Below are 12243 nucleotides of genomic sequence, written 5' to 3'. Positions count from 1 at the left end.
ATGGTGAAATCGGAGCAGGGATTTGGAGACAATAACTCCAGCAGAGGTACCATGGACTCTGTGGCCTACACCTGGGATGTAAGCCTCTAATTCCCTGTCTGAGGTTCTGAGCAGGTTCGTTTCAAATGAGCGAGAAGGTACTTGAGAAGGAGTTACTGTGCAACTCTCAGGCCTAAGCAGCGGAGAAGAACAAGGCCAGTGTGAGAGAGGTGGGTCCAGAGCCGTGTGTGGGTAGTCCCCAGTATCCTGGCTAAGGATCCCTCCAGCAACATCTGAAAACACTGTGGGATCTTGCTTTGCATTAATGGCTGCATATCCTACACTTTTGAAAACAGTGACTAATGTCCATTAGAAGTTCAGGGAAGTTGAAAAGCCCGGGTGTGTGAGTGAACTGAGCTGCACTTAGTGTCCAAGCCATCAATGTCACTGACCAAAATATCCGTGCTGAGCCACAGTCTGTTTCTGAGCTGAGATTTTACCTCTTTCTGCAGAATCTAGCTGCTACCTCCTTGCAGAGAGGGTCCTGTGACCTGCACTTTGATGCTGCTGTATTTGACATTCTCACGGTGACTCCAGAAGAATTTGCGGTGAGTAGAACATGAGGAAGGAAGAAGAATGGAGGTGGGACGGGTAGAGGTCAGTAAATTGAGGGCCTTGATTTTATAATGGAGCTCTGAGCCTGGAGCCGTGAGCTGTGAGATGGTCAAATTGCAAAGAATGAATTTGAAGCTTGGTGTCTCCGTTTCCCCCAGAGGTTGTGTTGACTGTTGTAGGGGCAGTAGATAGGTAATTTTATTCTGAATCTGTGCTCTGGGTCGGCGGTAGCTCATTTCAAATGAACTTTGCCATCTGATCAGGAGGGAAAAGTGCCCAACGTCCAGCGAGCTCCGTGGACATTCCTGTGGGTCAGGATCACATGAGTGAGTTCCACCCCCGCAGGCACAAAGCTCACAGGGTGTCCACCAAACTCTCACTAACAAGATGCAAAAGAGTAGGCAGGAGCCAACACAGGACAGTTGAAGGGAGGTGGCGGGATTGGGGAAACTTTTCCTGACTGAAGGGGTCTGTTGTACAAAGTGGGTGAAGAAAAATGGCTTCAGATCCCCACTGGGGAAAGCCACCCCCAGTGTTTTGGATGACGGTTTTTTTCAAATGTTTAACTTTGTCATTGAGTTTTAGTTTGGATTTCTGTAGCACCTTCCACAGCTTCAGGGTGTATTGACTGCCATTGAAGATGGTCGTGGTTGTTGGAGGTCAGTCATCGCAGCTCCAAGAGATCTCTGCAGGAGTTCCTCAGGGTAGTGTCCTCAGCCCAACCTCCTCCAGCTGCTTCATCAATGACCTTCCCTCCATCATAAGGTCAGAAATGAGGATGTTCCCCGATGATTGCACAAGGTTCAGCACCATTCGCAACTTCTTAGGTACTCCATGTTAGATGGAGCCCATGAGAAAATGCAGCAAGACCTGGACAATACACAGGTTTGGGCTGACACGTGGAAAGTGACATTCGCACAGTGCCAGGCACCATCTATTATAAAGCGGTGAGAGTCCCCCCAATTCACACAGTTTCCAGACAAGATACCCCCCCCCCCCCCGCCATAGTTAAATCCCAGGTGAGGAGGGTTGAGCTGTTCCCCTTTTTAATTAGAGACAGTAGGAACTGCAGATGCTGGAGAATCTGGGATAACAAGGTGTCGAGCTGGATGAACACAGCAGGCCAAGCAGCATCAGAGGAGCAGGAAAGCTGCCGTTTTGGGCCTAGACCCTTCTTCAGGAAAAAAAACTTCTACTTTTCTGTCCAATCATTGCAAAAAGGTTAATGTTTAATAGAACCCCTTCCCTTGTGGATACCTTTTGTTCAAGTCCAAATACCATTTATAATTTGAAAGGTGCCAAATAAGAGTGAGTGAGTTTATTGGCTACTGTGCAGCAGTCCCTCAGTACTGCATCAGATCGCCTGCCTGTGTCACGTAGTCCATTCACACATCCATCGTTTCTATAGGTTAGCTCAATCCTGCAGGGAGGGAAGGGAAGGAAAATCTTTAGTTTCTGAGCACCATGCATTGAATTTGAGTGAATTCTTCGGTCAGTTCTACGTTGATATCAGTCTTAAACATCTCCACAATTGTTGGGCCCTGCCTTAGCCATCTTTCAAAACCATTAGCAGCTGCTGACGCTGTGTGCACGCAGGGGAGAAAGTTAATGATTTGTGATTTTTAGCTTGAAAAACCTCAGACAGTTTGGTGACAGAAACTTGTTCATGGTGACATGTCATTGCCAGCTTGTAACTCAGATCAGTGCGATTTTTCATTTTAAGACTAACGTTTTTTTAAATCTCTGGCTCTGGTTACACTTGCTGTGGTCTTCTCAGTATTTATTAGCAGGTGCATAAACCCAATGGTCCCAGCATAGCTTCATAAAATAGTGCAACACTCAGGCAGGCTATTTGACCCATCAGTTCTGTGCTGGCACTTCTGAAGGGCCATCAAGTTGGTCTCAACTGCTTGCCCTTCCTATTCCTGTAGAGGGATAGTCTAGCTCAGCGGGCTGAATGGCTGGTTTGTAAAGCAGTGTGACGCCAACTGCCTTGCCCCTCTCTCTCCCGATTGGTCCCCAGCTCCAGCCAATGCTGCCAATCCGACTGCACATTCCCAGTATGCCCTGGGAAATCTGACGAAGCAATCAAAGAAATGTTGGCCAAAGGCTCTGAAAACCGAGAGGTTCTGGCCTGAGGCAGGAAGCCAGAGTTAGAGACAGCTGGTTACGAGGTGGGAATTGGGAATTTGTGTTTGATTGGCAGAATGATCTGAGGAGCAGGATGTGAAATGAGCCATCTCTGTCAGTGACGGTGATTCTGTCCCCACTTCACATCCTTGCCTTTTGACCGATCCTGAACGTTCCTTTTCAGAGTCAACTCACCCAACTTGACATTCCGATCTTCAGAGCCATTCGATGCCAGGTAGGACCTGGGCTGCAGGAGTCGGAAAGGGGGTGAAGGAGCAGGGATGGGGTGTAGGGGAGAGGAGGGGTTGGGGGATTGGGGAGAGAGACGAGGGGAGGGGTGTGGCTGTGGATGGGGTAAATGCTTCCGGCCTGGGAGGGGTTGAGAAGAGGGATGGGAAAGGGGCCTGGTTGCAGGGAGTGGGAGCGTGGGACCTTGTTATCTTGGTCAGGGCGGAGACCGGGCCGTGGGAGAGTCAGTGATAATAAAGTGTGGAGCTGGATGAACGCAGCAGGCCAAGCAGCATCTTAGGAGCACAAAGGCTGACGTTTTGGGCCTGGACCCTTCATCAGAAATGGGGGAGGGGTAGAGGGTTCTGAAATAAATAGGGCTGTACACCTTATTACCTCAGATTCTCCAACATCCACAGTTCCCATTATCTCTGATACAATTTTAACCACTGTGAAGCCTCTTCTAAGGATGCCTAACCTGAGGAAGTTACCCTCCTCCCTGCGGACAAACCTCATGGAATCTCTCTCCCACTGCAACCCCTCCCTGCCTCCCCACATACACCCACGTCTACTCGCACCGCCCCTGCCTCTCTGACTTGTCTGTCTCCTCTCCACCTGTCTTCTCCTCTATCCATCTTCAATACGCCTCCCCCTCTCTCCCCCTATTTATTTCAGAACCCTCTTTCCCCCTCCCCCATTTCTGATGAAGAGTCTAGGCCCGAAACATCAGCTTTCCTGCTTCTCTGATGCTGCTTGGCCTGTTGTGTTCATCCAGCTCTACACCTTGTGATCTCGGATTCTCCAGCATCTGCAGTTCCTGTTATCTCTGATGGGAGAGTCAGTATTGAGGGACATTGATGTCCTGAAGGACTAGCTAGCCATGTGTTGAAGTGATACAAAGTTGGGGCTAATTTCATGTCAACTACAGAACAATCTTGGAAGAAGACTCGAATGGGTTATAAATATGGTTGACAGGCCAGCACTGAATGTTCACTGTTCAGTTCCCCTGGAGAAGACCATAAGGTGGAGGAACAGAAGTAGGCTATTCAGCCCATCGACTCTCTGATTTAATGAGATCTCAGCTGATCTTGGTCATTCTCGACTCCACTTTCCTGCTGTTTCCCCATAACCCTTGATTCCCTTACAGATTTTAAAATCTATCAATTTCCACCTTCAATATATTTAATAGCTCAGCGTCGACAGCCCCCTGCAGTGCAAAAAAAGCTGTAGATTCACTCCTCTCAGGGAAGAAGTTTCTCCTCATCTTTTATCTTAAATATGCGACTCCTTACTCTGAGATTATTCTCTCTGATCCTAGAGCCCCCCCTACCCCGGGCAACTAAAGAGCCCCTATCCGACCAACCCCCTCCCTAACAATATTTATAGGTTTCAATAAGGTCATCTCCTATTTTCCTAAACTCCAGTGAGTACAGGCCCAGCCTTCTCAACTTGCCATCAGGAAATCTGTCCCTCCATGCCTGGCATCAGCTGAATGAGCCTTCCCTAGACTGTCCCTTAGATAAGGGGCTCCAAACTGTTCAGTGTTCCGATTGCGGCCTTGTATAAATTTGGAAAACCTCCCTTTAAAATAAAGGTTAACATTATTTGTTTTCCCGATTAGCTGCTTGGACACTGTAATAATTTTTTTGTGGTGATTTGAAGGTGGTGAACTGCCTTCTTGCACCTCTGCAGTCCCCCATGTGCTGTTGATAGGCCTGTAATGCCCTTGGGTAGGGTGTTCCAGGATTTTGATCCAGTGACAGTGAAGGAGCAGCGATTATATTTTCTGTTCAGGATGGGAGGGGACTCGGTTGTGGGGGGGAACACTTGCAGAGGATGGCGTTCCCGTACACCTTTGGCCCTTAACCACCACCATCTGGAAGGACGTGGGTTTGGAAGGTGCTCCCTAAGGAGCCTGGTGAACGTGTCAATGGTGCACACTGCTGCAGCTGACTGCTGATATCTGTGTCAGCACAGATTGGTGCTGTGAGCTGGCAGAGCCCCCTCAATGTTGGATAATGCCTGGAATTGGATGTACCTGTTGCTGAGTGATATGGAGGACAGTCAGTGTCCCTCCTTACTCTTTAACCAAGGGGGCTGGTGTAATCGGTTTGGAGATTGTGATGATCCCACCCAGAGACTGTGTGTCGGTGTCGGAGTTGCTGCTGGTGTTTCTGTTCCTATTGCGATGCATTACCGCATTAACCGGCTGGTTCTGGCAAGCGGAAATGTGAATAGTGGATTCTGCTGTCCTGGAAAATTACTGATTTATTGTTTCTCACTTCTGTTTTATTTTTCTTCTCTCTCACTTTAATGTGATATTATTATTCTGTTTTGGTGGCTGTTAGCTCCTGGATTTTAATATCTTTGAGATATTGAGATAAAGGCTTATTCTTCAGGTAGTAACCGTGACAACCGCTCAGTCATCAGTCTCTGAAATCACCCTCATGGTGCTGCTGTTGGTTTAACTACATATTTGCGTGTATCTGTAGTAACCTGAATTAATTAGACTTTACTGGCTAACCAGGTTCACACCAAGTGGGATGGTTTTAGTACAACTTCTCCGCGTCATGTGAATAAAGTCATTTCCAGCTCTCATCCCATGATGTTGGTGCCACCACATTCTGCATTTGTACAGCCTCCAATTCCAACCGGCTTCACAAAACCTATTTCCTTCGGCCCTGGCAGCTGTACTGCCAAATTCCAGAACCATAAGCTTGGTAATTCCCTCCCTGAGTCTGTTTGTCTCTCTCATTATAAACTGCTTCTTCAAACCCACTGTTCGGGCTAAGTTATAGGTTACCTGTCCATAATATCTCCTCCTTTGACAATCCTTCTGTGAAGCATCTTTAGGACTTCTCATTATGGTGCCACATAAATGCAGGTGGTGGTTGTCTGAGTTAAGCTGACAGTGTGAGAGTGAGGGTCATGTGCAGAGGAGGGGTGGCTGAGCGCTCCCACCCTGCTGCAACCCCTCCCAAGTATCCTGCCACACTCCCCCCATCACTAACCCCTCCTTCTGCAGAACCTTCTTTGATCTATCCTCCCCGACAGCCCAGATACCGAGTCCCAATTTTCCGGTCTGTGCATGTTCCCCTGTGTTTGTACAGAAAGTAATTCTCGATTAACTTCACTGTTTTTTAATCTCCCTGTTATCCCCACATCATTAAGAACAGGGTTCCCTTGGATTCTGTGTTCAGCTCCCCCTGCCTGTCTCTGTCAGTCAGACTGACTGAGTCAGTATAAAGAGACAGATCCTTACAATCGGGTAGCCCTTACCTACTCCTGGATCCAGCCGACAAATTTGTTTGAATGTCCACTGCAGCAACTAGATCTCCTTGTTTCAGCATCTGTTTCTGTTCATAATGTATTTCTTTTTGTCTAGATTTAATTGTTGGTGTTGCTTGTTTAACAGCTTTTAAAATAAGGTGTAGTTGTTTGAAGTGATAGGGAGAGGCTGTGATGTAGTTAGCATTCCAGATTTTGATGTTTAATATCCTGCTGCTTCAGAACTTAAAGCTAAACAACAAACAACATGAAATTAGTGATAACCAAACTTAAAAATTGAAAATTCCCAGACTGAGAGAACCTGAATTTTGAACACAGGTTTTTCTTTGGGTGGGACTGAAGCTGGGTGTTGCTGTCTCTGCCTTTCCAGTGAGGGGGGAGCAGGAGATGAAATCATACACCACAACAATCCTGTTATTTTCACATCTTTCCAGAATCTGATTACATATCTTTTCCTATTCCTGAGCTCTACCCTTAATGCCATGCTGCAAGATTCCCTCTAGGATGTCCTCCTCCCGCAGAGCTGTGACCTGCTCCCTAACCAGCAATGCAATTCCTCCATCTCTCGCTTCCTCCTCTGTCTCTTCTAAAACATCAATATCCTGGATCCTGTCTCTGTGATAGGGACAGCATAATTGCACTCATTAACCCTGGCTCTGAGTTCGTCCGTCATACCTGTTATACTTCTTACGTTGCAGCAAATACAGTCCCAACCTCTGGTTCTGCAGAGCTGAGCAACCTCTCCCTGACTGCACTATCTTTTAGCTATTATTGGTCTGAGACTCCAGCTCTTCCCGAGTCTCTGTACTTAATGACCTACTACTCTGGTTCCCACCCCCGTCTTAAACCTCTTGAGTGGCACTATCAAACCTCCCTGGCAGGATATTGGTGCCTCTCCAGTTTAGGTGAAACCTGACCTTCTTTTACAGGCCCCACCTTCCCTGGAAGGGATCCCAATGATTCACATACCTGAAGTCCTCCCTCCTACACCAGCTCTTTTTAGCCACATGATCAATCGTACTGTCTCTCTCTGTCCCGGGCATCAGTAACATGTAGCACAGGGTATAACCCTCAGATTACTACCCTTGAGGTCCTGTTTTTTCAGTTTACACCCTAACTTCCTGATTGTTGTTACAGGGTCTCCAATCTGTGTGTTCCTGGCATCTTGTGCATCCTTCATTTAATTCTCTTCGCAATTGAGGGGCAGGGGGGATCATGTCTGTAGCTGGCGAAGACCTCAGCTTTGGGGTTGTCTTGTACCCCATCCATCCCCTCGTCTTGTCAAAGAACTGTTTGACTGAGCTTTAAACGGCTGAGGGGGTCCTATCTCCTTCAATGGCACTGGTAACTGTGGTGAAGCACTGGAATGCTTTCCTATGAAAGATGCTATTTGAATGCAGCATATTGTTTGTTGACTCAGTGCCAGTTGTTTGAGTTGTGAGTTGAGGTTTGATGGCAGTTTGTTTGGGATGATCCACTTCATTACAGCTGGGAGCCTGGCTGCTGGAAGTGAGGGATTCTGATCTTCAATTGTGTGCCATCGGCTTAAAACACAGACTGCATTCCAAAGGTTGGAGGGGGGTACAGCTCCAACCTCTGGCTGAGACGTTTACTCCATTTCACTTTGTTCAGCACCTTCCTCCTCCCAACCCCTTGGTCTTTCTTTCTTTCTCTTCAAATTAAAATAATCTTGATTTAACTTTTTAATAAAATCATTTTATGACCAACTCATGTTGTTTTCCAAAGAACAAAGTTGTGTAATTAAAATTCAAGAGTCTGGAAAAACATCTGTGTTCAATTTTGGAATTTATTTGATGAAACATTTCGTTTCCAGTGTGCCTGCTCACGCTCCTCTCTCTCCTCCCCTGCACCCCCCCTTCTCAAACTTGGAATGGGTCAGCAGTTTATTTTAGGCCTTCTTAAACTCTCAATATTAGAAATAGCCTCTCACATGTAATCTACAGAAGATTATCATTTGGAGATGGTGGTTAGTTGAAGAGTGATTCAGATCATTGGTCACTGTCTGTCTTTGGTTTTAGTTCATTCAAACCACATTGAGTTTCAATGTACACTAGGCTGATCATAAGACGTATGTTGTACCATCGAGTGCACGTTTTACTGGGTCGACAGAGCTTACAATGGGTTTGCAATCAAGCACCAAACTGGACTTGCTCAGCATCCTCCTCCAAACTTTGGGAGCTTACGCCAACTTCTTTCGCACAAGCATGTAATCAAATTTGGAAAAGTCTCCACATTTGACAAGTTCAGAGCACTTTGATGTAGCCAGTGATGCACTGGTGTAGTGTGGTCGCTGCTGTGATGTAGGGGGCTTGGCAGCCTATGTGCACACAGCAAGATCCCATTAATGGTGATGAAATAAGTATCAAGTCATGGGTTTTGAGACAGATATTTTCCCAGACTCCCAGAGAAAACTCTCCTCCTCCTCTTTGAATAACTGCTGTGGGATTTTTACTTTTATGACAGAGGGCATAAAACCTATCAGTGCGGCGCTGACCCCCGGGCAGTGTGGCGCGCCCTCAGTATTGCACTGGTAGGGTCGGCCCGATGAAGCAGTGGCTGATTTAAACCCCTGGGCACTTTGGCAAGCAGCTTGAACAAAAGCACAGATTTAAAAAGAGGAAGAGCTGTGTCCTGTAGCAGGGAAGTAATATTTGGATTAGAAGGGTGAATTTCAAATTGGGATCTGGAATGATAATTTATTCAGTTTTCATTGGGTGAGGAATTAAATCTTCTGTGTTTGTTTTCTTTACCAAACAGGAATTGTCTGATTGCCGTTGGAACAAGAAACAAAAACACGCTTTGGCTCCCAATGTGGGTGCTTTTACCCGGAGATTTAACCAGGTAGAATGTGGAAGCAGGCACGATCTGGTAACTAACCAGACGGACTGAAATGCTCAAACTAATGTGGTCCTTTTAATTTCCGCATCGTCGAGCAGCCGTAGCCCTGGTAATCTGTCCATGCTCAGTGCCATTTGACTGTCCCACCTCATGCCTGAGGTCTATTTCTCACTCATGCTGTAGGAATTTCAATTAAATGTCCCCCTCAAACAGTCTGCAGATATTTAATTGCTAAAACGATTTGGCAGGAGAATGAAAAATGAAATCTTAAACTTGTGATAAGCTGCTTGTTAATGGGATCTATGGGAGATGGAGAGTTCTAAAGTTTTTAAACTTTTTGATGCAATAAATTCAAGTAAAGAAATATTACTTATAACATTCTTGGCTAAAATCTGTTGGTATCCGAGACCGTAAGACCGTACGATATAGAGCAGAGTTTAGTCCATCATGTCTTCTCCACCATTCAGTTGTGCTGATGTGTTTCTCAACCCTATTCTCGCCCTAAACCTTGACCCCCTGAGTAATCAACAACCCATCTATCGCTGCATTAAACACACCCAGTGACTTGGCCTCCAGAGCACTCTGAGACATGGTAATGTGATGGGGAAATGAAGGATTCTCGCTTTTTTTTCCAGGTCAGTTTCTGGGTCATCCAGGAGATTCTCACCAAACAGACACTGAAACGAAGAGTGGAAGTTGTTGGGCATTTTATCAAAATTGCCAAGGTGAGTTTCTGTGGATTTTGAGCAGATCTGTGCAGCACCCTGAAGGTTTGCCCAGTTCCCCCAAGTATATGATTGCTGAGAGTTTTCTACAGGCCATGAAGGTGGTGCATATCGCACCTGCTTAGCTTGGATAGCCTTTGGTAACAAGAACTCGGCAAGAAATGATGAGATGAGGTCTTTCCTCCTGCCATTTCATTGAGGTCAGGGAAAGGATTCCTCTTAAAAACTAGTTTCTTTCTTTTGCAGAAACTTCAGGGTCTCCATAATCTTCATGGGTTGATGGCAGTCGTTTCAGCATTACAGAGCACTCCAGTGTTCAGATTGTCAAAAACGTGGGCGGTAGGTCGATGCCTGTTTCTGGGTGACTTTATAATTGTTGGTGGTATTGAACATTATACCAGGTGGAAGATGCTGGAGGAGACTCCAGCATATTCTCGCTCTCGCTCTTGCTCTCTCTACACAGATAATAGATGTTGAGTTTCACTATTTTGCTTTTTTTAAATCAGAAAGTTCTGATCTATTCAGGCAGTGCAGGAATTTGATGAATTGGTCAAGTAGTGGGATTATGGTGAGATTTGAATATTTGTGTCGGTTGTGCAACAGAAATTCAGATGGAAAACAAAACAATCCACGAGCATTATGATTGGCAATCTCCTGCCTATTCCCTGTACTCTTCCACACTATTTCTACCTAAATAATTATCCAATGCTCTCTTCAAGGCCTCAGTTGAACTTATCTCTGCCATAGATAAGTTTTCTGTTGAAAAGCACAGTTAATGTTTTGTTGGCTGGGTAACCTTGATTTGATTCGTTTGCATGCCTATTTATTACAAACCCAGTGAAAAGTGTTGTTCAGTGTTCCCACTTTCCAGCACCAAGCTAAAGCACAAAATAAACCAAAACACAAATCCAAATAAGTAAAACACTCAAGTTTACCTTATAGCCCTATCTCAATGATCTTGTTTTCAGCAATAAGGGTCTGATTACGTCAATTCATTCAGCCCACACACTCTATTAGAGTTTATTCAGTGATGAGGGTTGATTAGAAAAGGTTAGGACCATTCTTGGAGAGACGGTGACTGATAGAGATCTGATTAGAGGTTTTGCAAATCATTTGCAGGTTGCACAAACTAGATTGGGAATAGCTGTCCCCTCTTGTCAAAAGACCAAGAACCACAAGACAGTGTGGAATGCACTGCTAGGAACTGTGGCAGAGATAAGTTCAACTGAGGCCTTGAAGAGAGCATTGGATAATTATTTAGGTAGAAATAGTGTGGAAGAGTACAGGGAATAGGCAGGAGATTGCCAATCATAATGCTCGTGGATTGTTTTGTTTTCCATCTGAATTTCTGTGTGTGTGTGTGTGTGTGTGTGTATTAATTTTCATCAATTTCAGCCATACAAGTACAGTGTGAATCTCTGTACCTCCCACAAAACTGATACCAGAACAGATCACTTCACAAGATATTTAGCCTCTCTCCCTTTTGATGTGCTCAGGCAGGAAGCAGGCAGAGTTGGGATTGATACAGGGCTATGGGGAAAGAGCAGCAGTGAATAATATTTACAATATGGCCTAATGGTATTATTGCTGAACTGGTGGTTAATTTAACCTGAGGGTCACCACATCTTGGGTGAGGTTGAGAAGGTACGGCCTTCATGGTAAATCTGTTGGTGAGGTTCTCCATCGCAGAACAACTGTCCACCCAACTGAGTGAGACTGAGACGGGGCAGTTGGGAGTGGCGCTGTGTGGTCAGTTTGGGACTGAGATGGGGCAGTTGGGAGCAGCGCTGTGGGGTCAGTTTGGGACTGAGACGGGGCAGTTGGGACCAGTTGAGTACTGTCAGCTGTTGCAGTTCACTATGATCCAAGAGAGATCTGTTTACATGAGAGGAATGTGGTCGTTAAATTTATTTTTGTTCTTTTAATTGTAGCTGTTGAGCAGGAAAGATAAGGCTGTGTTTGAAAAGCTGCAGACTCTGATGTCCAGCGACAACAACTATAAAGAGCTCCGAGATTACATCAACTGTTTGAAGGAAACTCCGTGTGTTCCATATTTAGGTGAGTTGAATCTCCTCCTATCTTTTGCAGGGAGGCTGGGTGCTCAGCAACTGCTATCATCACACGTTTCAGTATTGTTGCCTACAATCCCATCTTTTGACCCCAGGGAATGAGGGGTCTCACCCCACTTTGATCTGATGCCCATGCATTGTTTTTTACCTTTTGCTGCAGGATTCTAACATGAACTCTGGGGTCACTAGGAAATAGTGAAATCAGCTCTGAAATAGCAGTGGTGCGAATCCTGCTTTGTTGGGATTGTGCTTGGTGTGTTAGAAACTTTTTTTTTAAAAAAACTTCTGTTTTGAGGCAGGAGGATGTGCAGGTGATCCACCTATGAAACAACATCGCTGAGATTTCTTTA

The 12243-nt window shown here is 45.6% G+C and overlaps 1 protein-coding gene across 1 annotated transcript in view; it reads left to right on the top strand.

The window, feature by feature from the left end:
* The window catches only part of LOC125447477 (ras-specific guanine nucleotide-releasing factor RalGPS2-like), a 60491-nt gene continuing 48248 nt past the window's right edge, over positions 1 to 12243 (top strand). Inside the window, exons 1-9 of the mRNA XM_048521862.2 lie at positions 1 to 78; positions 492 to 587; positions 1195 to 1253; positions 1422 to 1479; positions 2909 to 2959; positions 9019 to 9102; positions 9735 to 9824; positions 10071 to 10163; positions 11756 to 11882. Coding sequence (XP_048377819.2) covers positions 1 to 78; positions 492 to 587; positions 1195 to 1253; positions 1422 to 1479; positions 2909 to 2959; positions 9019 to 9102; positions 9735 to 9824; positions 10071 to 10163; positions 11756 to 11882 — 736 coding nt within the window. The remainder of the gene's footprint in view (positions 79 to 491; positions 588 to 1194; positions 1254 to 1421; positions 1480 to 2908; positions 2960 to 9018; positions 9103 to 9734; positions 9825 to 10070; positions 10164 to 11755; positions 11883 to 12243) is intronic.

Source organism: Stegostoma tigrinum, chromosome 35 (assembly GCF_030684315.1).
Source record: "Stegostoma tigrinum isolate sSteTig4 chromosome 35, sSteTig4.hap1, whole genome shotgun sequence".
NCBI lineage: Eukaryota > Metazoa > Chordata > Chondrichthyes > Orectolobiformes > Stegostomatidae > Stegostoma > Stegostoma tigrinum.
This window is presented reverse-complemented; position numbering and strand designations above follow the sequence as displayed.